The sequence below is a fragment of the Lepisosteus oculatus genome, chromosome 5 (assembly GCF_040954835.1).
Source record: "Lepisosteus oculatus isolate fLepOcu1 chromosome 5, fLepOcu1.hap2, whole genome shotgun sequence".
NCBI classification, from domain to species: Eukaryota; Metazoa; Chordata; class Actinopteri; order Semionotiformes; family Lepisosteidae; genus Lepisosteus; species Lepisosteus oculatus.
In genome coordinates, this window is record NC_090700.1 from 12,558,512 (window position 1) to 12,584,046 (window position 25,535).

General features: G+C 37.8%; 1 protein-coding gene across 1 annotated transcript; it reads right to left on the reverse strand.

Moving 5' to 3' along the window:
• Window positions 1-4,284: 4,284 nt before the first annotated feature.
• Window positions 4,285-25,475, reverse strand: stard10 (StAR related lipid transfer domain containing 10). The gene is made up of 6 exons (XM_006627841.3): window positions 24,373-25,475; window positions 10,340-10,487; window positions 9,682-9,785; window positions 7,933-8,050; window positions 7,640-7,692; window positions 4,285-5,612 (listed from the first exon to the last, which is right to left on the reverse strand). The coding sequence occupies exons 1-6, from the start codon at window positions 24,529-24,531 to the stop codon at window positions 5,385-5,387; spliced, it is 810 nt and encodes a 269-aa protein (XP_006627904.1). The 5' UTR covers window positions 24,532-25,475; the 3' UTR covers window positions 4,285-5,384.
• Window positions 25,476-25,535: the final 60 nt, after the last annotated feature.

The following is a 25,535-nucleotide window of genomic DNA, read 5'->3' on the forward strand; positions in this document are numbered from 1 at the left end:
TGCACAGTGCACTTTTGCTTGCAGCAGTTAGACACAACATAACTTTGTCTCATTTAGCCATGGAGAAGCTTTTTGGAGATTGTTCTGCTGGACCATTGTTGTTTGATACAATAACAAGGAAGAATGTCAGCCAATACAAGTGAAGTGCTATATTGCTTTATATATTTATTTGTTATTTTTTATGTTACTTTTCTGGACATCAGGGTCACTGTAACTAGCTCCACATATAATTACCTTGCATTTATAACACACAGAATAAGACATGCGAGTGTGTCACTGCAGTTTCTTTATCTCTTTCTCTTTCTCTCAGTAAGGCATGAGGCTAAGATCCATAACATGCTCAAGTGCCCTTTCCTAAGAATGTTGCCAATCTGAGAGCGCTCTCTCTTTGATATAATCAGCAATAAACACTTTGCTGCAGTGCTGTGTTGCTATGGCAACGTGGGAAGGCAAAGCAGATTTTCAACTAGACCAGAAGTACCAACGTACATTAGTTTACATATCATTAGTTTGTTGTTTCTCTGTATATGGTGTACATTTATTTTAAAAAAACAATAATACCCCCCAATCCATAGCTGTAACCGTGGTTGCATTTTCAAAATAAATTATAATTACTATTATCTACATTTTGAACACTGGTTCTAGTATTTCCAAAATTAAACTACTGACAATATACAGCATCACAAACTGCTTTTGCATTTATGACCATTACGACTTTTCCTATGATTACAGCCGCTTCAAGACTGGAAAGAATGGAGTGGAGAAGCTACAGACCAAAGTGATACTGTTCACCCACCCTTTCCAATATCAAAACCCACCAGGTATATACAGTACTGAAAAGAAAATGCAAACCATAGAAAATATCAGAACAACCTCACAGAAAAAAAACTACAAAGGCCCACAGATGCAGTGACCCCCACCAACACTAGAAACTACAGTATCAACTGCATGTTATTCACCACCTACTATTGTGACACACAGTTCATTTCAAACAAAATGGTAATGGTATTATGACTAAGCTTTTCTTTCTGTGTATTTCTAATAACAAAATTATTAATATATATAACTATTTCAAAGATAGTACTTTATGTTTATTTTACACATGGCAAGCGATCATTTAGCATGCAAATGAATTAGTGTCCTTCTTGTTTCTATCATACATATCCAGTCTTTATCTTTAGTTTTGGTTAATATGTCCATTGTAGCAGTGCGATAGCACAATACAGTGTTACAGAAACCAAACACACAGGCTTCAGGCAAGGAATCCTTTGTCCCTTCAAATGCTTCATTACTTTTCACCAGTGACATGTCAGCTTTCAGTCTGTGTAAACTGGAGCCGAGTGGTTACAGAGGCTCCATCCTCGAATCCATGATTTTTTAATGACAGTATTCTAAGTCTGCAGCAGAGGAATTTTCCATTCTTCTGGGAAGTGGACTGTACACCTTACTGAGGAAAGAAGAAATGAAACAAAACACCCTCTGTCTCTTCGAACGAACATTGTTTATTTCTTCTTATTGTCTGTCTACCCCTAATGAGACTGTGACATGCTTGATTTGCCAAGGGGAAAAGAAAGCTAACCTTTAAAAATGCCAGATCAAAGTGAAAACAAGATTAAACACATACTGTAGAGGCACTTTTCGCTTCCTGAAAGCTTAGATGGGTGTTAAACTGCTACAATAACTGTAGTGAAAAAAAAATGGCATTTGGTCAACTGAGCTTAAGACCCAGGGAGAAGTGCACTAGAACTGACGTGCTGAAACCAGTCTGAAGCTTTGTGCTAACTGGAGCAGCAGCAAAGCTCACTCTGGGTTTTTACAGTAAGAATAATCAACAAAGAGAGAGGTGAATGTGTGGCAAGAGAGAGATGCATGTCCAGGAGTGAACATGATTCTCTTAATTTGAAAGGGGAGAAAGAAATTAAAAACCAGACCCTCAATAGCAATAGAAACAAGTTCTTGATTTTGGAAGGCAAGCTGATGAAAAAATGAGCCTGCTACACGTCATTTAAAGTAAAAGTGAATAACAATGTTTAAACAATTTTTATCCCCACAATTCATTTAAGTTTCCTACCACATGGAAAATGCGGCAACACCCAATGATATTATATTTTATTGTTTATTAGGCTGATCTCTATTGTTTTGTGTCTGTAGAGTTGCTGTGGTGATTTCACTCGCTTTATATATCATTCTGCCTGTCTTGTCAATACTGCTGAGTTAGCCACAGGCAATAATGATCAAGTAATTCTCAGTGAGGTCTTACTTGTACAATGCATTATTGTGCATTTAGAATATCGCGGAAACTTTCAGTTCTTAAAATATAAAAAAAATGTACTTTTGCTATGGGAATGGTACAGAGAAGAGGCAAACACCCATATTTCCAGGTTCAAATCGATATCCTACACTGACAGGCTAAAACAACTGCAGCTCATAGAGAACACTACAAAGGGACTAGAGTATTTAAAATCCTCAAAGACATTGATAAAGTGACTCCAAGTTTGTTCAAAATCAGCAACGAAACATGAACCAGAGAGCAAAAGAAAAGTATAAAAAAGAAAAGCATTTACAGAAATCCTTTGTTCAATTAACTACTAAAAGCCAAATAAGCTAGATCGCATGGCTTTTTTCTTCTTTGTAACCATTCTTATGAATTTAATCAATATTTTGTTTTTTTCTTCTAGTTTTTTTTTGCATCTGGAACTGTTCCAGTAATCTCCTTTCCGATAATATAGATTCAGGGACGGCATTTTTTTGGTACAAAATGCAACACAAAACACAGCACAAGAGACCTTATTTGATGGTGAAGAAAGGGGTGATATATTGAAAAGGTGATATTTATTGGTAATATTGTCAGAATGCCATATGCATGAAACATAAATCATTTATAAAAGAGCAGATTAAAATCATCTTTATATGCTATGGGCTTGACCTAGAAACCGTTTCCCATGTTCTGTATATTTCAGCTACAAAACAAATATCTTTTCTGTACTCTTTCTTTCAAGGCCACAGACTGTAGCACAATATTATCAAGCCCCATTGTTAGCGGTATCAGTAGTAGGGTACAGGCACCAACTCAAGTTTGCAGAAGTGGCGTCACACACAGCAGATCTTGTTTGGCCTTGTCTTTAATTTACCGCTTTTTTGTGTGATCAAATGATCTCCTGGTACTTGATTTTCAAGACATCTGAAGTAAATCTGAACTCTCTTACACCAGTAATGAGAATCCATGCTTTCTGTTTTACTTACCACCCATAACATATGGATATAAAAAGGCTGTTGATGTGTCAATGTTGCCAGTTGCCAGTTGTAATGAAATGTTGAGGTGGATAAAAACAACTTTTGGCTTATCTGAATACCACCAGTGAAGTTGCTCAAGCCTGGGTTGGGGTGCACAGAAATCAGTTGAACTATATTGCCAGTGAGAACAAAGATTGCAGTACATTTGGTGTATGTGAAAGTATTTAAAGCTTTGGAAACTGTTTGCCCTGCTGGCTGAATGTTAAAAGGAAAATCACTCTTGATCACCTCATGTTGTTGTGGAACTGTTTCCCCAGCCCAGCTGTGCAGCCTTCTACAAATCAGACCTTGGCATTAATATGCGAGTGCTAAAAGGATCCATTTACATCTTGAAGATGATTTTTCTATTCTGGGTCACTCAGGACATGTACATGAATGCTTGTGAGTGTTCTCCAGGTGTAGCGTGGTTTAAAATACGATATCTGTCTCAGGACACGGAATTTTTGCCCATGGGCACTGCTACTATCTTTAGGGATAAATATTAATAGGACAAATCTGTCAAACTATCTAAATCAATCAGATAGTCAATGAGGTACAAACTGCAATCAGTTTGCCACTTGGGAAAATTGGGCCCATGATTTCAACAGCTATTGTGGTACTTGTGGCTGTACAAAGTAGCAGTGAGTACTACACTAAAAAGTACAGTACTACAGTACATTAAATTATACTTTGCACTCCATATAGCTCTTTGTGTATCTCAGCAACACTGATTTTCATAATCTCCATGTAAATTTAAGTACAGGTACACCCTGAACCTGTGAAGCCATCATTCGCAACTCCATCAGCACTCAAACATGGCACTGGACGGCCCTGACTTGTGCCAAACACAATCAGGGAAAAGGTAACCAAGAGTTAACACGCTGAAGACCTGCAAAACCATTTCAGTGCAAAACTGTTTCTGCTTTTGGTCATCTTCTCGCCCCTTAAAAAAAAAAGGATGTTTATGGGCTGTTTTTAATACAAACAGAAATTAAATCACAGGGCAAAACCTCGAGAAGCATCCTGTATTTTTTTCTACATACATTCAAACAACCCCAGATAGCAGAATTCAAAACAGCATTTGTCAAGATTTAATCTTTAATTTGCAGGTCATCTTATGTGCTTCTAACAAGCCCATTAAGCGGTATTAAACTGTAAAGGATGTCTCAGTAACATGGACACAACGGATGTCAAAACACATCGAGACAGTACTTAGAAGTGTCAGAGTCCTTTTCACAAAGAACTAGGAAAAAATACAACAATCTATTTGCTGGCAGTGCTGAGAAAACGTTATTTGAGCGGGCTGATCCCCAAAACTATTTTCACTATTCAGTTTGTATTGTCCTTATTGTTAACTCTGGTTAACCTTGGCTTGTGTGTATTAGATTGAAGTCTGAGCTTTGCCTTGGATTGGTTTTCCACAAATATTTGGTAACTGCATGTAAAGTAAATGCACAGAAATACTACCTTAAACCTGTTGAAAAACCAATCCTATTTGTGTTCAATCAGAGCTTCTTACCAGGTCTGCATGTGTCTGTGTGTCATAACATGCCGCTAGGCAAACCTATGTGTTTTTTAGGTGCTAGGCAAACACGAATGTCTGTGTTACAGCCTCGGTGGAATAAGGAATGTACATTTTCATTGAAGGAAGAAGGTCAAGGTCAGAGCTTCACAATCCTAATCTTCGTTTTCCCAGCATATGCAGGTTTGTGCTGCAAGAGAAATGTCACATTAATCTAATTTTTGGTTCAGCAAACGTTTCAGCTCAAGTATCCTAGAGCTTTGCCGGAATGAAACCAGCAGGCACTGGGGTCAAGAGCATTAGGATGGAGAAGCCCTGCCTCAGATTCTCAGAAATGCCCTGATGATATGGACTGTATTTCTGAAAGTCTCTTTAGTGTATTAGCATGTCTACACAAATGCTCCTGTTGTTGTGTCAGCCTAGGCATGACCATGTGTCTCAATAAGACAGATTCTGTGTTTATACAGTAAGAGCACGAGTGCGTGGGAGTGTGTGGGTAAACGCGCAGTGAGTGTGTGGGAGAGTGTGTTTTTATGCAAGTAGACCTCTCCTTCGTTCGAAACCGCTTGGGTACGGGGCGTGTCTGCTCTCAGTTGGCTCCCTCGTCATCACTGCCCTCACAGCGCTCGTCTTTGGCCTCGCTCAGGCCACTCTCATCAATGTTCTCCAGGGAGTCAGCGTGCTGGATGCTCAGCTCTGACAGGGGGATAGTGGGCAGGCGACTCTGCTCCGGGTATAGCCAGGGCTTATAATGGGGATTGTGTTTGTGCTTCCAATCAGGGTATTTCAGGCATGCCTTGGTGATCTTCTTCATTGCCTGAAAGCCACAGGAAAAACATGGGAAAAAAATACTTTCATCATTGTATATAAAAATGTATCCAATGGCAGGACTAAGCATTCTTGTACAGTCCTTTAGAAGTCTTATATAAAAAAGTATAAGTTAATATAGATACGTAAATTGCTTATGCTTTTAATTTGAAAATAGAATTGCCACACAAAAGCTAAAGAAATAAATAGTTCCTATTGGAATGCAGTGAATCAGGTCATTAACAATCAGTTTTCAGTAGAATTAAAAGCAGTGATTATTGGAGGAAAGATCATGGCAGACTTGCATTAAGAAATCTATAGTCATAAGATATTACACAATCTGTTCACAACAGGACAGTGCATATGGGACAAGCCAGCCATGTCAGAGGTGTGGTTCTGTATCACAGGGGGTCCGATTGCTTTAAAATCTAACAATAAATACAGCGTTTGCTCTTGAGATCACCTTTGACATAAGCTTTGTAATTGAGATAGAAGCTAATAAAAACTCGATCTAGACAAAAACCAGGGGAGATTACTCTTAACCTCCCTGCCTAGTCCTACATCCTCTCCTATTATGCACACTCACAGGCTAGAACCATAGTCAGATTCAGGTGCTGCAAATAGGTCAGATCAATCTGTTTGATGGTGAATTTGCCAAAACCTTCCTTGCCGTCTGGAGTACAATACATGTTTAAAGAGAATGCATCTTTACAGACCAATTTAAAAAGAGAAGCAAAAAAAAGGAGTTTTGAAACTGCATGTTGCTTTTCAGTAGCAGAAAGGTTTCAGGCCTGTGGCTTGAATTTTTAATAAGCTGAGGGAAGCAGGCTCTAAAGAGAGTGTTTTTCTAGAGTGCTGTCACAGGGAGATTTGTGGCACTTTAACCAAAGCAGAACTGTCTTCAAAAGGCTTGAGTGCCATGTTGAATGACTGCCAGCTAGCACAGTGACCCTCCTTTGTCCTCTGCTGGATACAGCTGACTATTGTAATTGCTTCTTCCTTTTGTTTACTCACTTAAGTAAATGGCAGGGGGGAAAAATAGCATTTTAAATGAATGGCAAAAATATTTTCAAACATACCTTCCTGTTTTATTTGTGACATTATCACTAGTAAATAAGAAAATAAAAAAGGTAGAAGAATCCATAAATTGAAATCATAGAGCATAAGTAACTGAACTGGGCTGACATTCAAGTTTTTTTTTCCTTTCATCTTAATTATGAAATAGATGGTTACAACACTGCAAAATAAGGTTAAGTGCCGCAAAGTGAAACCAGGATACAAAGAATATTACTAACACAGACTGTCTGGAATGCAAAAAATGCTTCCCTAACAATGTGGTAATTAAATAAGTCCATATAGTGCCTTGAGTGCATCAACACTCTGTATATTTAAGTTTTATTCTGCCGTTGAAATGAATTCCCTGTGGATCCGTGACCCACTTCCTTTTCATACACATACATAAACACATCTAAATGGACATATGATGTGACGCTGAGGAAAGAGTCACTATGTCCATCACCGTAGCAGTTGCTGTTCTGCATACCATACACAGCCACCTCAAAGCTGTCCAGTAGCTGCTATCTTTCCTATTTCTGATATGCAAATAAGGTGTCCCAATTAAATTTCAAAGTAGCACATTTACTATGTGAAGTGGAAATGAGTGTATTGTAGACTGTCCATGTTACACATATTTAATGTTTTCAAAAACAAAGCACTGCAGTGTTTCTCATCTACCATCATTTAAAACCTAAAGCTTAAAAAAGGCAGGTACTATAAATGAATTGGCCTCAATTGCTGATGATAGTGGGCATTTAAGTTACAATACAATAAAGATAATATGCTGTTTCAGAGCTCTAAGGATAAGGTGTTCCCTATGGAAAAAAAATAAAAATAACATGATTAAAGACCAGGCAAAACATTTTAGCTTATAACTTCAAAGAATCCAGTTAATAGACAGATGATGGGATAATTTAATATGATCTTAATTACTCCTGCATTTTTTAGAAAAAATCAAAACACAGACAGGAATGTACTTACTTTAGGGGCCAGGAACTGGGAAGACTTGTTGACAACCCACTTTGGTAATGAACCTACACAAATAAAAATCCAAAAAAGGTAGGAGGATAAATATGATGTAGCCTTCCAATTCTGTTCTAAGCAAGCTGACGCCTGGTTTAAATCAAATACAATTGCAAATCCCTACCTAAATATTTGACAAAGACTTTACTTAGGTTAAATCTTATATACTGGATCTGAAATGAGAAGTTCTTTCAAAATGTGAAACTAATGTGGCCCTAATATTATGGACAATTTGGGTTTCTTGTTCTTACCTCTGGGGTCCACCTGGGCCAAGTATGTAAGAGTACAGCTGGAGGGTCCATGGCTCTGGATCAGATAGCCAGTCTGAATAGAAACCGCTCGCACCATGTCCTTCTTTGGTGGGTATTTCTGGGGAAGCCATATGAAAATCCCATTCAGTTAAAGTTTCACTCTTTTTTGATCACTACGATTCAAGTGCTTGCAAACATCAATTTCCTTCCTTCACACAAAACCACAGCGTAATCTTTGAACTTACAAACTTCTGAGCTAAGCAGCGATCTATTTTTAACTATGCAGATATACATATAAAAATACTGAAAGCCTTTAGGCCTCATCTGTAACCTGTGACTGGAGGCTCGAGTTCACTTGCAGGCTGTTACATGGCAAGAACTCAATGAACAGACTCCGTTTTTAACAGATGCAAAAAATACAAATTCTGACACAGACAAATTGTTTTTTTTTACTTCTTGGGGTCTACAAAGCTTCTGTTACTCCAAATGAGCACTCGGCAACTGACTGGTACCAACATGCACCACATTACCTAAAACACATGCAGATGTAGTGTTCACTTGCTTAACATCAATTCAGGAGGGTAGGCAAGGAATCAGTTCAGAGGTAGTGTGAAAATGCGAAACCTTAATAGTTCCAGAGCTGAAAACCACTCTTCAGTCAGGCTTTCTCTGGTTAGACAGTGTGAAATTTCCCTGTATTCAAGTCAGCTGTTAAGCACAACCATTTAAAATGAACTGATAACCACATAACCGTTTCTGTCGTTCTTTCAGATGGGGGAGATCAATGGGCCACACTTAAAAGGCAAGGCCCCGGGAGAAAAAAAAACTCCTATTGAAACAAATTATTTGCCAACTGAGAGAGACAGCGATATCGATTTTTAGCAACAAGTTCAGTGTGTAATGTAGTAATGCAGTCCTCAGCTGTTAGATCATGTAATCTTTTCCAGGATAAACTGCGTTAAAAAAACCCGGAAAATAAAAACAAACAAACAGCAATCTCATTGGAAAGGCCCTCACCAGACTGTAGTTAAAGAAAAAGCAAACCAAATGTACGCCAACCCAAACAACAATCTAATTACAGACATCTCTTGTCAGTAAAATTAAAGAGCTACTGATTAGTGTGGGACTGGTGAAGAGCTGACAACCGCCCCCAACTCTCTCCATGTCACTCTGTGTTAAGGAAAGGATTTTTGTAATCCCTCCCTAGGGAGGAAAGGTTTAATAGCAGAGACCCTTGATGAGCCGTTCAGCTCAGCTCACGATGAGAACCAAAAACTGAAACACGTTTTCCCTCCCTTTCTCCCTTCTTTGCAGGCGATGCAGGGATTCTGGAACATTCCTGGAAATTTTTACCCTTGTCTTAAAAACTTAGAGAAACAGACGACTGCCATCTTCAATATATTTATTATTTTCAACTTTTGTTTACCTCCAGGAAGAGAACACCTGGCTCAGCCTTGTTATGGATGTAAGTTTTATCGGTGCCCATAGCTTTAAAAAAAGTCCAAATGTCCACAAAAAACTTTAGAAGTTTAAGCTTTGAAATATTCCACCGAATGTTAAATTCGGAACATTAGAATTTAAATAAAAATAAAATAGGGCCAATATGTTGTAGTAAACCATTATCCCTCTTGGTGTTATTACATAATAATAATTACATAAACATAATTTTATCATGAGAGAGGGGTAAAGACATTCCCTAAAAATCCTTTTCATGCTTGAACACATTAAGAGTGGAGACTGGATACTCACAGCATGTTTAACAGAATAGTTCATGATGATGTAATCTTTGCCCATGGGTAGCCAGGAGCGTAGTGTGATGACATCTCGATTCTTTAAGGGTTTGGGGCATTTCCCTGAGCAAACACAGCAATACCGTAGGGTTAGACAGAGCCTTCTGGAATAAGCATGAAAACAACCAAAACAGCATGAAGTCTCTACAAGTAGGAAAATTATCTGGGACACATTTGCAATGAAAACACTTCGTATCAGAAGCGAAAAATCTGAACTTCAGCTGACAGCAAACGCACGTTTTGTTGCTGTTACATACAGTACAACTATATCTAAACATCTCATCAAGAAATGTAAAACTTAAGACTGGGTATATTCATTTACAGTATGTTCTGAGCTTCATGCCTGAAATCAAATGTAGATATACAGGTATAATCACTTTCATACATTTGTTAAAATTTAATGGACATTTTTTTTGAGCAAAAAGGTGTCTTTGGTTATCTGAAAGCAATGTTATATATTAGAGCTTTTAAGATTTGAACTGTTACATTCATTTTTACTGTAATTCAACAATACTGGAAAAAGCACACTTAATGGCTCAAGATATGTCTCAGCCATTGTCCCTTGCTACTTTGTTAATAATTTCTTCTTCTAGGGTTTCACGTCCCTCACGTCTTACATGCATAGTATCCAACATCTGCATTCACTGTCAGCTTGCCAATGTCGAAGGTCTCTATCACGTTAGCGTCCCACTTCCTTCTGTACTCAATATCATGGAGAACATCGTACATGGTTTCTGCCGAAACGTCCTTACACAACATCCGACACTGTGGGGAGAAACAACCAATTAACAAAAACAAAAACGTGAAAGGCTTTCACAAAAACCGAGCACTTGCAAGAAGGGTTTGGAAGGCAGTCACCACCTTTAGCTTGGTTTTGGAAGCAAGTAGAGTAGCTCAAAAATAAATTATATATACAGTACATGACATTTATATAGACATTGTTCACTGAGAATGTAGCCTAAAGTATTTGCAAAGTGCCATCCTGAAAAAAACAACCTAAACATTCCTGATTATACTACACTACCCTCATATTTTAGTAAATACTGTTATAAACAAAAGCCAAAAGAAAGTATTTCCTGATAAGTAAGTATATAAGTTTCACACTCACGGGTTGTAACATATGATGTTATTCTTGCAGAATTAAAAGTTTGATTTTGGCTTGAGGGCATTCTCAAACAGTATAATATTTCTAACAATATGCTTTTATGTTAGCCTTTCTATAATACAAAGCATCACAACAGCTGGAAAATAAACTATTGTGGTCACCTTCAAATCACAGTGTTGTGAGCTGCTCTAAAAGAAATCGCATACAAATCAACGCACAGCCTTATTCTACCAAGTAACACTTGACCTGTTTCAGGAAATCCTGTTAAGAACAATATTTATGTGGCTATTTTGTCAACACTTAGAAATGTTAGAAAATGTTAGAAATATTGTCAACACTACCCCAAATCATGCTCTGAGGCCTATTGAAATATGCTCTGCTTTCACTGCCACATCAAAGAGCTCCTTTACTCTAAGTAATCATATTTGGGCTTTATCGGTTTATCACAGAAACAGAGTGCCAGATTTATGCCTTCTGCTTTAACAGCACTGAGATGAGTGCTTATACCAGAAGGACACGTTTGTACAGAAAAGCTTGTTAGGAAAAGATAGCAGCGTGAAAGGGTCTTGCCACAGCAGGGCTCTGGCATAGGGAATTCCTTGATAGTGCAGTAGATATAAATAGATTTTTTTTGCAAGAACATTGGCCATCTCCTTGCCCTACACTCACAGGGAGGCAAGACGCCTTCTGGCAGTACTACGAATCCCAGCAATCTGAGCATCATCAGCAGCAATCATGTCTTTAACCACACTTGAGGCACAGCCTAATAGGCTTCTCACTTTGCGCTTTCAGACACTGAAGATGAGCTACTGCTTCTTACAAACCTCTCATTCTGCCCTTCGGTGAAATGAGTAATCTAGTCATTGGAAAAATCGCAGTAACAGAAAAGTCGCAGGTTGGTAATTGATGACCACTAGGGGAAAAAAATTGAAATTATTCTGTACCTCAGTGTGCTGTTTAACTTCTGAATTTTCAACCATCGAAAAGAACAATTCCCAGCAGCACATTTTTTTCAAAGATCAATTAAAAAAGGTAAGGGTAAAGTGAGAATCATAATCACATTTTAAATTCAAAGATTAGCCTTTTTAACCTAAATTAGAATATTTTACTCCAAACGTTAGCTCAGTTTCAAAAAGGCTTCTGCTACTGTGGAATATTTTACATATTTGCTGCAAGACCTTTCTGAAAATAACTGAATAGATGGGTTCAATTAATCTGAGTGTATTTATCCAAATACTATTCAGCCTTCTGAAGGGCACAGACACTGAAAAGGCAAAACTTCTCACTGATCTCTTAATGACATCACCCTTTTCATTTGCCAGAAGAAAAAACATTGCCGGTGACATAAAAGCCGGTACTCTGGAGGCAAGCTTATACATTTAACAGCTCTGCAAATTTGGTTAGTAAAAAACCCTGAGGAAAATTACATTTTGCCAGTGGTGCCCTCTAGAGGAAAACTCCGTAGCCTTCAGTAATTCAATGTCCACAATGCAAATTTAGTTTGGTTAGCACACTGAAAGAGCTATGGCTCAGGATTTGTGAGCAACACAATGCAGAAAATAACTTAATAGTTCCCCGTACATATACAAATACTCAACACCACGGATTTTCCACTGAAAAGTAGTGTTTGGATTATGCTGCCAGAAAGCAAGTGTCAAAGATGAGCGTTAGTGATGATCTTGGTCACTGACATGGTTCACACTCTTACATTTTTAAAACCCCAGAGAGATGGAATGTGGACAAAGAGATGATGTGCGGTGGCAAATGCTATCATTGCAAAATGAATGATTTAATTGATTTTGGTACTGTATTGGCACAATGACAGGGGTCATGGTGTAGTTCCTCAAATGCCATGAAAAACCAGGTCTTCCAATGTGATAACAAACAACCTAAGAGTTCCTTCATCATCTGAAGACTGCAGTGCTTCCCTGACCAGTTCTGTCATCACACCTGGCACAGACACCAGCTGTCAAGCATCTTTTCCAATACTAATCCAAGACCAAGGCATTAAATGGCCTGAGTTGCTGCCACAGGACATCATGCATAGTAAATATATCACTAAATATATATATATAGAGCAGGTGAATAATGTAGGAGCACAGAAGTCAAACAAAAATGCTTTATTAAAGAAAATCACCAGACAGTGTATAGAAGGTTAATATCTGATCACAACATTTTAATAAACACAGACAACACCACCTAGTGTACACGGCTGTAGATGGTCTTAGACTGTCCTTATTTCAGGTACAGAATAATGATCATAACCTCCCAGACTTACTTTACAGGATGAAGACAGTAAAAGTTTTACAGCTGCTTAAGTTTCACATGCCAGACATTGGCACAGAGATCTTAGCAGTTGTGTAAAAAACATGAGTGATAAAGGGATAAATGCCTTCCCCCCCCCATCACACATCCTGTAATTGATCATATGAATCAAGAGTTTTACAGTATTATTTTAAGAACATTTAGTATAAATGCTTCATAATTTCTCTCAGTTTATTTCTATAGGTCTATCTGAATCTGATCTATAAACCTGCAGAAAGTTATACTTTATTAATAAACATTTGCATTGTAAGATTTCTCTTGTTTATTTGGTGGGCTCTTAAAATGAAAACACATTCACAGAGAATCTTCAAGTATTTCAAGGTGTTGTACCAGCATACAAGAAAACTGTTTTCAGACCTTTCAGTGCTCAACACTCTTCTCTTTTCATTTGGCTTTGAAAGTGTTTTATCCCCAAAGCTATGTGAGAAAATTGTACACAAATATAATAAAAGGGAAACAAAAATTAGAAAAGGTCACATGTAAGGTTACAACAGTGTTCATTTTTTAGATTTTCCCTTTGGCATGTTCTGTTATTCTGTAAAATGAAAAAGGAACAAAACTCTATTTGAACATGACAGGGTGAATTTTCTGTTTTAGCACTTCCTAATTGCAAATTGTAAAAGCAATTATAGAGGATAGAAGTACAAATGATGTACTCGTGATGCACTAATGAAGGTTTTGCCGTGGAATCCAGTTTGCCAAAGGCCACATGTACTTAAAGATAAAATGATTCATTCTTCTTTTAATCTGGATAACAGTTTTGTGCTTGAAACTTAAAGTGAGCTTAAAAGAGGAAACAAAATGTAGTTTATTATTTGTCAGAAGGGGAAATTGAAACAAAGAGCAATTTCCCCCTCTGACAAACCATAAACTACATTTTGACAGCAGATTCTAGCTAATTTTTCAAAATATTTACCTTTTTAACAGATACAAGTTACAAAGTAACAAGATACAAGGTAGTTTAAACAGCTCTAATATTATGTTTTTTCAATCTTATTGTCCTACAATCAATAGTTATTAAAGCATCCTCACAAGTGAAATGAATTAATTCTAAATAATACAAAACAAGCTGTCACTTGTTAATAAATTCTACTCCCATCTCTTCTGCCTGACAAGTACAATGACTACTTGAAAAGACCTGAATCATTCCGATATGAATAGCAGGTTCCTGAAAGCACCACAGGGAAGGATATTACAGCAGTGAACAGCTGCAGAGTTGCCAGAACCTTCAGTTAAATATTAAGTAAACTACTTGATAAGCTAGGTTGCACTTATAAACAATACAGGAGGTTTGACCAGCAGTTTAATAAAATACACCTTACAAGTTTCATTCTTTCCAGTCACTAAATACATTCCGATGAAACTACTGAATGCTATTGTGTAGCTGACAAGGAGTTTATCCGAGTTTCTTTGTAAGGATGACATTCAGACTCTACCTTTGTGAACCACTGTCACAGAACCAGGCACCTGCCTTAGGCAAACAGAGCTGAAACTATGCTATTATAGATCACAGGCCAAACCCTTGCAGCAGGATATTTAGAATTATACACAAACCATCCTGCTTCGTGCTTTAAAAGACACCCTGAATCCAAACAAGAATCCTGTTGATGTAATTTACTAACTCAACATCGCAATGTCTGGAGGGGCTAAGTAAAGGATGAGTATTATATTCTGTACAAACATACCACCTGACCTTATGTTTGGCAATGAGATAAAAGTCTGCATGATGCATTAAAAGTCACAATGCATTCATGTACTTCCTGCTAAGTATCCTTTTTCAGTCAGAGCTCCTTTCTCAAACCAGCACTGCAATTCAGATATCTAAAATGAAACTACAAGAAAAACCAAGCTTGGCTCTTTAACTAATAAAACTCTCTGCAAAATAGAGAAGAAGGTACCAATATAAAAGGTACTTTTAACCTTTGACCTAGACTGATCTTAAGCTATGAAGGCAACTTAGTCTAGGAAAAGGAAAGATTCATTTCTACAAATTAGATTACATTCTGCATGTCTTTCTTATGTGGTTTCCTGGGGATTGAAAGTCACACAATATCTTATAGTGAAATCAGTCTTATGTGATTCATTTTAAGGGTTCAGCTATATTCACACCTGCTGACAGTTTATTAAAAACCACTAGAAATATTTAAATTGTGGGATAATTCAGAAGAAATTTAGAAGTAGACTTAATTGATTGTAATGTGGCTTGGAACACTACTGGACACCTCAGAATATATACCATGTGGAACTGCTCCAGACCCTCTACGCAAACTTTGTACTCTAAATACACCTGGTACTTTTATGTTTTGGAATTACACAGAATTTAATCATTTTGTAAGCCTGCCAATATCCATCCTGTCTGGATAAATTGGAAGAAACCACTGGTTACAATTGTGTTACAACTTAATGGTGAGTCACAGCTTTAGCTAAAGGTGCAAATGGAAAGTTTTCCTTCCTGGCTTCATTCCAGTAAAGAAACAGATAGCACAGTGCTGACTTCCTCCTCAGCCTGCTGATGTGGTGATGGTGGTCATATTTCAGGGATATAGTGATGCTAGAATTTTCTACCACTAAAAAAACAAGGTGGGTGATGCCACATTGGAGGTCTAGAGGGGAATTGTGATGAGAACAAATGAAAAGGCTGGAGTGGGTCTGATTATTGGTGGGAAATGTCGTGCAATGCTCTTGGTTGCATTGTTACTATTCTCACATTCTTAATTGAAATCAAAATGAAAATCTGTTGTTTCATCTTGAAACTCTTATGTTCTCCAGCAAACATTTTTAAATGAAACGTGTGAAGACTTTTAACTGGGCCTGAACAAGCAGCCTCTCTTTTTCAGAGGAATTAGGAATGTGCCACAGCCTCGTGTTCAGCAGAAAATATTCCCACACGGCTCTAAAATGCCAGTTCAGGAGTTGGAGTGAGGAAAACCACGAGCCTGCACCACAGCCTCTCTTTCCCTGAACTGTGGCCTATTCATTCTGCTACAGGCTGACAGCAGAAGCGTGCAAGGCTGTTGCTAGGGAAACCACACACAGCAAGTCCCTCATACATCACAACACTGCAGCATCACAGACTTACTACGATATGGGTGATTCCATAGATCTGCTTTCTTCATGGGTATCTCCCACTGTTCTTAATCTTCCTATTTTTTTAACTGCCTTAAAAAACAAGAGAGGCAACCTACACCATTCTTAGTGTGACACACTGACCAATACAAGAGGAGACACCGTTCCAAGGAAAAATTACATTTTCCCTAGAAGCTAAAAATAAAGTACAAATAAAATATTAGAGGCAAAACTGACCTTTGCATCAGTATAAGTGCACATTGTTATTTGCCTCACTTCATTATAAGAGAGGCCTCCCATAAAGAATCAAGGAAAAAGTACAATTACTTCCACACTGAAAAAAAAAGAGTGATGGCTTTGGAATAAAAGCCTACTTAAGTTACAGTATGTGAGGAAAGAGCAGAAGAGCTTGAATATGAGGGAAAGGGATCTTATTTTGATGCAAGTACCCACTATGTTTTTTCAGTAATGGAGACAATATTTTTCGAGCAGGATTCCAAAAAACTCATTTGCCTACTCAGCCCAAAAATAAAAACAGGTTTTCTTGGTTTTGTATTTTTGCCATGAATAACTATACATCTTCCATGTATCTGGGAGCTTAGTCCTCCTATCAAAGAATAAAACTGAAATCAAGCTTCCTCCTCTAAACATGACTGCAAAGACACAGACATCTGATGAGCTCAGGGATGGGAGTACTGTAAGTCTTGCATGACCTAGAAATCTTTCTCATCTCAAGTTTTACAAGGTACTGTAGGTAGCTTCAAACTGAAATGGAAAATGATAATGTCAAGTTTTGACCTGGGGTAAGGAGGTAGGTTAAACCTATTTTTTATACAAACATATGTGGGAACATTGACAAAGACCATTTTTTTTTTAATTTCTTTATACTTACTGTAAATAATAGCTGGCAGAGTCAAATGTTCAGTTATATTGTAACAGTATATTATAGTAAAGGTGTTTTAGTTTTTTCAGAAAGCTATGTGCACATTTTTCCCTTGTTGGTAAGTCACGAATAAAAAAATTATCAACATGTTAAATTGATAAATTTATATTTCATGTTAAATTGAGCCAGGTTCATCGTAGAAGGTTCTTGATTTTTTCCCACAATGGATAATTTTACTACTTTCTAACGGCTCTCTTTTAATGAGTCTCATGACTCATTAAAAATGTGTTGGTCTCTTTGCAATGATTATACCAACTGTAGAGTACACTGCATTTGTTAACATTTAAACAGTATTAAATTTCTTTCTTGTATATACCATATATATTCCTTTCTCTATATACCTGTACCGATTTTCTGAAATTTAAACGAGCCCACTTATAACGTTTCAAGATGCCAGAGGGATGGACAGTCTTAATTTATTAATTCAGTTGTAAAATGTTTTTTTGCAATCAGTCTCTAGTTGTGGAGCCCTTAAGTACAGTTATTTGAGTCCCAAGGACAGGTCTGCTATAAAAGGACACCCTAATTGCTTAAGTGCTAATTCAGAACAAGTTGTTTGGATGAACGAAAGTAAAAAAGAAGAAAGACGACGACCTTTGATTTAAATGCACACTAGCGCATCCACAGCTCTCCCTTTTCCTTTGATATCCTGCTTAAGTTAAATCTCCAGGAAAATCAGTAGCATCTGACTACACTCTCACGCTTTATAAAACACAGACAGAAATTGCTTCACCTCAGGGAGCTCATTGGTTGAGTCACTGGCTGATTAGTAAATAACAGCTGTGTACAGCTACAATATCCTAGTGTTGGCTTGGAATTACTTTTGGATGTCCAGACGACACAGCTCACTTGGCTTTCCTTGGCTGATGACTGAATCATTTGTACAAATCCCTGAATGAATTCCCTTCCCACTACATGCAGCTAAAATGTCTTCCATTTTCTTATTTTACCAGTGTCCTGGACTATAATTCAGTTCTTATTAAACTTCAGTTGAGCTGTAAGTCCGGAGACTATTCAATATGCTGTGCATAGTATACACTGGTGTACAAGGGTCAAATATACTACAGAAACTAAAGTAAACTAAACTAAATTAGTTTCTTATAAGCCATCACACATAATTACAATAGAATAAATCCTTGTAAAGTTTCTATCAGTCACACAGCGATATCCACACTTAAATGTTCAAAAAGTATGGATGTTTGTTTACAATCGAAAGAAGCACACAAAGAAAATGTTTTCACTTGTGTTGAATTATAAAATGTTATCTAAACAGAAGCGGAAAGCAAACATTTAATTTAATGACAAGTCTCATCTATTATATATAGCATAATAATAAATAATTATAATAATAAAAATAATAAATATGTAAAACCAGATGGTTTAAACAAAATGAGTTTAGGGGAATAACTCAGGTGGATTTCCAGTTGTTTTGAAATTAAAATGTCAATTGCCATCAATGTCAGCAAATGAAAGCCAAATTGTAAAGCTAAAACAGAAATGAAACTGGATTCTACTTCATTATACTTTTGTGTTAACATTACGCCGGAAACGCTTTAACACAATTAATACAAGACTTTACACTGAACTGTCGTCTTCTAAAAAGCCTTAGACAATTGTTCTTGTTCTACTATTTGCATCTTTTCACTCAATGTTTTTCTTTATGCTTCATGTTACTACCGCAGAACCTCATACCGGGTGCAAATGTATAGTTGAGCTTCATTTGTTGTGAATAGTATTTTGTGAATTCTGATTAATTTGAAATGAAAATCACAAAATGATCAACTTGTTCTTTTTTTGTCTGCAGAATTGATTGTAAGGAGAACAAAACAGCAAAAAATTGCTGACGCTAACAACTTGGCGTGACCTTGTGTAGCTCTCAGACTGTCTCGAACACTTACAGCACTAGATGTCTGACTCCAACGTTACTTGAAACAGAAAGAGTTACAGTCTGCCCAGGGAAGGCAGAAGGGGACTTTGTGGCTATCAGCTATAGAAGGTCATAGGCTCCGAGATCTGCTCTGCTCCAGTACAGAAAGGCAGCAATTTTACCCTCTGGAGTGCTGGGCTTCAAGACAGAAAAACCTTACGCAAACCTATGGCTCAATGGAAACAAGAAAAAGACATCTCAGGAAAAAGTACGTAAGACTGGTTCCCATTACTGTATGTCTGGAATCCCTTTAAAACTCTACAAACAATGTAATGGCCAGCGCTCTTTGTGTTCACTCCAAGTTTAATTCCCAAACAACAGACAGTAAAAGCAGGTTTTGTTTGGACCTCATCAATACACTACAAATCCTCATGGAGGGGTGTGGTGGGTTGGAGCATGTTTGCTGTGGAGTGAATCCACGTGCGCTATGAATATAAGTGGTTAATCCACCATCCACTAAAAGCCTCAGTTAGGATTTCATTTTCAGTTTTACCCCAAACCTTAATGCTGTGTGCTTTTTATTTGGTACTTACAGTGTGAAAACACAGTGAAATAGTCTGACAGAGCCTTTTAGAAGATGCAGGTGTTCTACCTCTCCACTAATTCAAGTGAGTGTACAGTTTTTTTTTAATCCCACAAGCCTTTGCCAGTTATTCTTCTTGATTTCCATACTTATTTGCAATTTGACACATAAAGACACCTACGTGTACATTTGCTTATTCAGGTAATACTGCAAACAGTATAGGACATTTAGTATTAGTCACAGCCTTCCTTGACACACAAAATTCACAACATTCAGGCCTGGGGCTGTATTGTGCCTGGAGTGCTTTCCCATTGTATAACACCGCTCAGGTCTCACGAAAAGCAGGCCGAGATCCCCTGGAGGACAGAGCAGAGACAATAAATGACAGTGACTCTACCCTGTCATGTCCTATCGCCTTTGACTGGCTTACAATAACAGCTGCATTAAGCAAGGTTTATAGATGTGTGTGGGATTTAGGAAATATCTAAATATCTACATCAACAACTATGAGGCACTGTAGTGTGTTGTTCCCTACAGTAAATCTTTACAGCTCACCATGTGCACCCACACTTCGGCAGCTTGGAGTTTTATTTAGGCAAGGGTTTCTGAGACACACGCCATTTTCACACAGCTCCTGTTGTTGCAGTTGCAGAAAGTGACATCCTTTTTAAATCCATTATCCATTCTTAAGGGTCTATTAGATTTACATAGACTCAGAGCATGCCAGGCTAAGCCACTTCTGGCTTTTATTACAGCATTTTACACACAAGGGAACCGCTCTGTGCTGCATACAGACACCATTTTAGGCAGAATTCCAAAGTACTTCAGAAATAGATGCTGTCAGGGGGATTTCCTACACCTGTACAGCAAAGCCCTGAAATAAAAAAAATATTGGTAAATCAGAAAATCCCTCAAGAGGAAAGGAAAATAGAAAATATGGGAAACACAGTTGAAAGAAAATTAATGGAGCATTTAAGGGATGTTTCCAATTGCAGCTGTGGCCTTAATATTTAATTCTTTCCTTTTTATAGTCATACGACATACTGTATGGGCAGTCCTAATGTACTGTAGCAAAGGATTTATAAAACTGTACAACACGGCCAAATTGAAGGTCCAGGACATGGTATCCACTGCAACAAATAATGTTAACCATAAGAAATAGAACACTTCGACTGAAACAACAGAAAGCCAAAGAATATAAGCTACAGGATTTACAGAGGAGAAGAGTAAACAGCAGGAACATGTACAGGAGGTATCAAATGCTTCTTTCAGCAGCCTTCTGAATGACTCAGGTGCACGATACAGCTTAAGTAAACAAAGGGATGTACAGTAGCTGAGAGGTGGGTTGAAAAAGAGTTCTAGTTCTTTCTGGCTCACACATTGTTACACTTAGAGTGAAATAATAGGAGCACTGCCTTTCATAAAGATACAAACCTCTGTTTTGTTTCACAATTGATACCAAACCACATTTATCTGTAATATTTATTTACTATTTACAGGCCCCAGGGAAAAGTATGAGCAGTACATAAAGTGTCTCTAAGCACACCACAAGCACCAATTTGGCAACAAATAATATAGCATCTGCGTGTATCAATGTGGCAGGAATACTAAAACACTACAGAGCGTATAACACAGGAGTGCATTGCATATGCTCTTAGCTGATTTATTTTGGTTTGTTTCTTGCTCATTTGCTTCTCGCACTTATTTTTTTAGAAAGAAACATTCATAGAATTTTGAACCTGTTCATGTTCACCTACACATTGTTCACTCATCTATTCAGATCACCAATGCGAACAGACACTGAGGGCGAATGAGTCGGGGGTTCAATGGGTAAGGTCTTCAAAAGGAAGCTAGACAGTTAAAGAACTGCGCCTTTTGGAATAAAACCGAATCGCTCAGAAATGAAAATGTGGGGGTGAGTGAGAAAAGGAATATAAAACAAAGGCCTACAGAATAATTGCAGCCAAACTTCAAGTGTCACAAAAAACTGCAAATATTTTCTGTTTTTATCTTTTGCGTTTTGCTGTCTAAGTCTGATCTATTTACTGTGGAGCTCTCTGACTGATATTTATTTTAATAATGTTTGTACCACACATTTAGTTGATGTTTATTTCAATCCTCAGTGGGTTTCTTTAGTTTCACAGACAGAAGAAAATGACCTAAGTGACATGTCTCTTTCTGGGCCATCTCAGACAAATACCTGAACTTTTCCTTGCTCTACAAAGTCCTTAAGTGCCAGAGATCTGGACACTGGTACAGTACATTTTAAAGTTTTCTCAACAAACCTGTGAACTATAAAGCCCGCTGAAGCTTGTGGTGACAGTTATTTTCATTTTATCACCAGGTAAAGTTTAAAGCCTTCAACTTTGCATTGCCATCCATCCCTCTGGCCTATTTAAAGATGCCACTTTACGGGTTATGCAAATTGTTCCTGGTTTAATCGGCTAATTTGCATAGGCACTAAGGTAGAGTATGTAAACTACATGATTTCTTTGCAATTATCCCTCCATGAGCCGGTGTTTCAAATGACATCTCAGGCTCCTGTTACCGTGGTAAAGGGCTTTGTTTTAAACAGTACAACCCTTTTAGCAAATTACAGAGAGCAGCTGTTCCAAAAGTGCACCTGTCTTCCTGGATGAATGTGGCTTCTTGAGCAAACAGGGCACATGACAGTCACATCATCCCTGGGCCTGCGCTTTACACCACACACAGAGAAACAATATGTAAAATGTAAAATGTAAATAAGGAACACCTTAATAATTTAAAGGCAAAAGAATTCTGCCTGTGAGGTGTTTTGTTTTATATTTGTTAATTTATCGGTTCTCAAAGTACTTTACTTTTACCAGGGCTCATTGAGCCATTCTTTCCATTAGCTTTGCCATCTCTCCCCTGTTCGTTTTTTAACACAAATGTCAAATTGATCGTTTCATCTTGGTACTACCGGCATTGTCACCATAAGCATATAACATGGAGGTTTCGGGTATTCAACAAACAGGGGGAGAAGCCTACTTTGACTCCACTGATAGAAATCCAACACTAGCAGAGCTGGTCCTAATTCCTTGGAGCTTGAAATCCTCTACTATAAATTCATGAACAGAAAGTCATAGAAAAACTGTTTTTGAGAATTACTGCTTAGCATGACAAGCCTAAGGGAAATGAGTATTGGCACAATGTACACACATGATGTACTGGTAATTGGTTTGATTATATGCAGTTGTAACAACATCAAATTTGCCAGTAGTAGCTGCAAGATAAAGTAATACAGAGCTCCTGTAAATAAGCAGGAAAAATGGATTTCGCAAATCAGATGTCTGACATGCTTGCTTAAAGTTTTCAGTCCTGTGTCACAGTTTTTTGTAATAACTCATAGGGTTAGTATTGTCCGTATTCTGAAGAGTTTTCCAGAATTCCCCTTTTACTGAATAGATTCACATTTCCATATAACTCAATAACCCATTAAAGAAGTCAACTATAATTCTTTTTCCGTCTCATGAGAGCACAATTAATTTAGAAGCATAAGAATCTCTTTGAACAGATTTCAGTGGACCATGTGACTTCCTTTGAGTTCAGTTTAGATACTTTTAGTTAGAGGTAGCATTTTCAGAAGCATCTTTCTGGAATAGTATTAATACTGCATACATTTAAAGCAACTTTTAAGCACATCCTTGTGCAAAATTCTACAAGCCTAATACCTGAATCACAGCTTATTGTTTTGAAACACAGAAGACACTACCTTCTTCCATCCAGAAAACTAGGGGGTGTACATTTACAGCAGAACAGAGATCACATTAATCAGACATTTAATATTTATTAGTGCCAAATGAACACTAGCCGAGCAGAGATGAAGGCTTTTACGGTATTGTGGCGAGTGAAGAAACAGGGTTTGTTCTCAGACTATTAAATACAGTGAAGCTGCATCAAAAACACATAAGGAAGGTGCCTAGTAGAGACACCTTATTCATTTTTTTAATTAAACACCTGACCAGTTTCTTTTTTCTGAAACCACGAAGGAAGCTTCTCTTGATGCACTGCCACCAACCTCCTCCATTTATCATGCCAAACATCATGAATGCTGGTAGTCCAGTAGCTGGGTGAATTATATATTGCAGTTACTGTATACATGCCCCCTGTGCGATGAAAATAAGAGGTCAAAAAGCCTTCAGAATACTCCAGGACACTGATGAAACCGTTTCACTGATCAATTTTAAGCACTTTCTAAAGTGTAAAGATAATTCACGAGTCTCATTTGTCATTAATCATTATTTTCAAAATGGAGAATTTGAAGGAATGACTTTTCTATTTTAACTGTTTTTCATTATATGACCCTGCAGGTATTATATAACACATGGTAATGTTTCGGTTAGTTTTCAGTTTATTCAGCGGCAGAGCAGGTCTTTCCTATTACTTCACCGACATCCTGTTATCCTGTTCCGGCATATATAACCGGCATATATAACCAGTTTCGCCAAACCAAATTGCAGCACCTGTTGGCTCCGTGTTTACCCGGATACTTAGAGGAAAGGGACAGGACGTGACTGGAGTTCAACATAAAATAAAATCGTCATCCATGACCAGCACAGCAACATGTGCTGCTTATTGTCCACGTCCGTCTCGAGCAAATAAACTTTTTGATTAGCTCCAAATAATAAATAAAACGAAGATCTTGCACAGGTTCTTTTCCGTTCTCTCTCAGTAATAGATTTGCTCATTTGCAGGGTTCTGAAATGAGTTTTTTTTTTGTCAAAGGAAATAAAAACTCACCTTTATCTTATGCAGGGATTTTTCCTCCTCTAAAATCTGGATCCACACACTAATCCCGGATTTGTTGTATGTCAAATTCCATCCATCTTCAGAGTTACATTCATTTTTAAAATTACTGAACGCTCGGTCGTCCGGTATTAAGACAGCGTCCCCAGCCATCTTAAGTGACCAAATGAAATGAATCCAAAACTTTAAACCTTACCGGAAAAAGTCCAGTTAATATTAATACTGGATATTAAGACAGATGTTCTGGATCTAGTGAGAAGCGAAATCAAATCAAAGCAAATGCACGAAAAAGAAACACCCCCTGCTTTTAAACAGTGCAAGAGGCAATTGGAGATTGGTTGAAAACATATAAATTTCTATTTAATTTCGTTGTTCGTTTGCAGTTGCAAAGAATAAACGCACACCTGTTTGACTAGAATAGGTCTTAAAAAAAAGTGAGCAGTGACCAGGAAAAGCAATGTGAATGTGGACTTTTTTTAAGAAAGCGAAAAGATACTACATTGAAAACAAATTAGATTCCTCTTGTTTTCTTTAAGGCTGAATGTCACCAGCACCTCCAATTAATGGCTATAACTGTCCTCCCTGCGTAATTTAAAGACGAAAAACAACAGCAAAACCCAATGCCAGCTGTTCAAGGACGGTTGTGCGTCTGGCAATTCAGAAGACCTATGTCCTGTTGTGAGGTATTCTGAGTCGATTCAGAGAATGCCCTTGGTTACGCTCACTCCCCTCGGCGGCTGCAGCGGGTTAATGATGCGAAGTGACTCAGGTTGGTTACAGAGGTTGGTGGCAGGAGCACCTCGCAGAGAGACGTGTGGGAGATTGACAGCTGGATCCACCCACTCGTTCGCTGCACATACACCTCCCTGTCTCGGGGAAAAAAAAGCACTCCGGGTCCTAACAGCTGACGGGTATAACACACCTTCTTGTTCTCTTGGTCTTTTTCTTTTACGCACTCCGTTCATATAGCATCGTGATGTATTTGTATTTTGAAAGTAATTATATTGTGCGCTTACATACGCTATGAGCTTCATTTAACCGTTGACAGATGAAGTCAATGAGCTCCGGTCGCTTGAGACGTTGAGGGGGGAAGGAGAGGGGAAACGCGTAACGCGTAACGCGTATTATATTACAAGAGTCCTTTTCTGTCTGCCCTA

Excerpts from the sequence above, each read along its gene's own strand:
- stard10 (XM_006627841.3), bottom strand. The coding sequence starts at position 24,531 with ATGGCTGGGGACGCTGTCTTAATACCGGACGACCGAGCGTTCAGTAAT. Across the intron at positions 9,786-10,339 it reads AGATGTTGGATACTATGCAT|GGAAATGCCCCAAACCCTTA; the intron begins GTAAGACGTGAG and ends GTGTTTGCTCAG. Across the intron at positions 5,613-7,639 it reads CCCAGTTCCTGGCCCCTAAA|GCAATGAAGAAGATCACCAA; the intron begins GTAAGTACATTC and ends TGTGGCTTTCAG.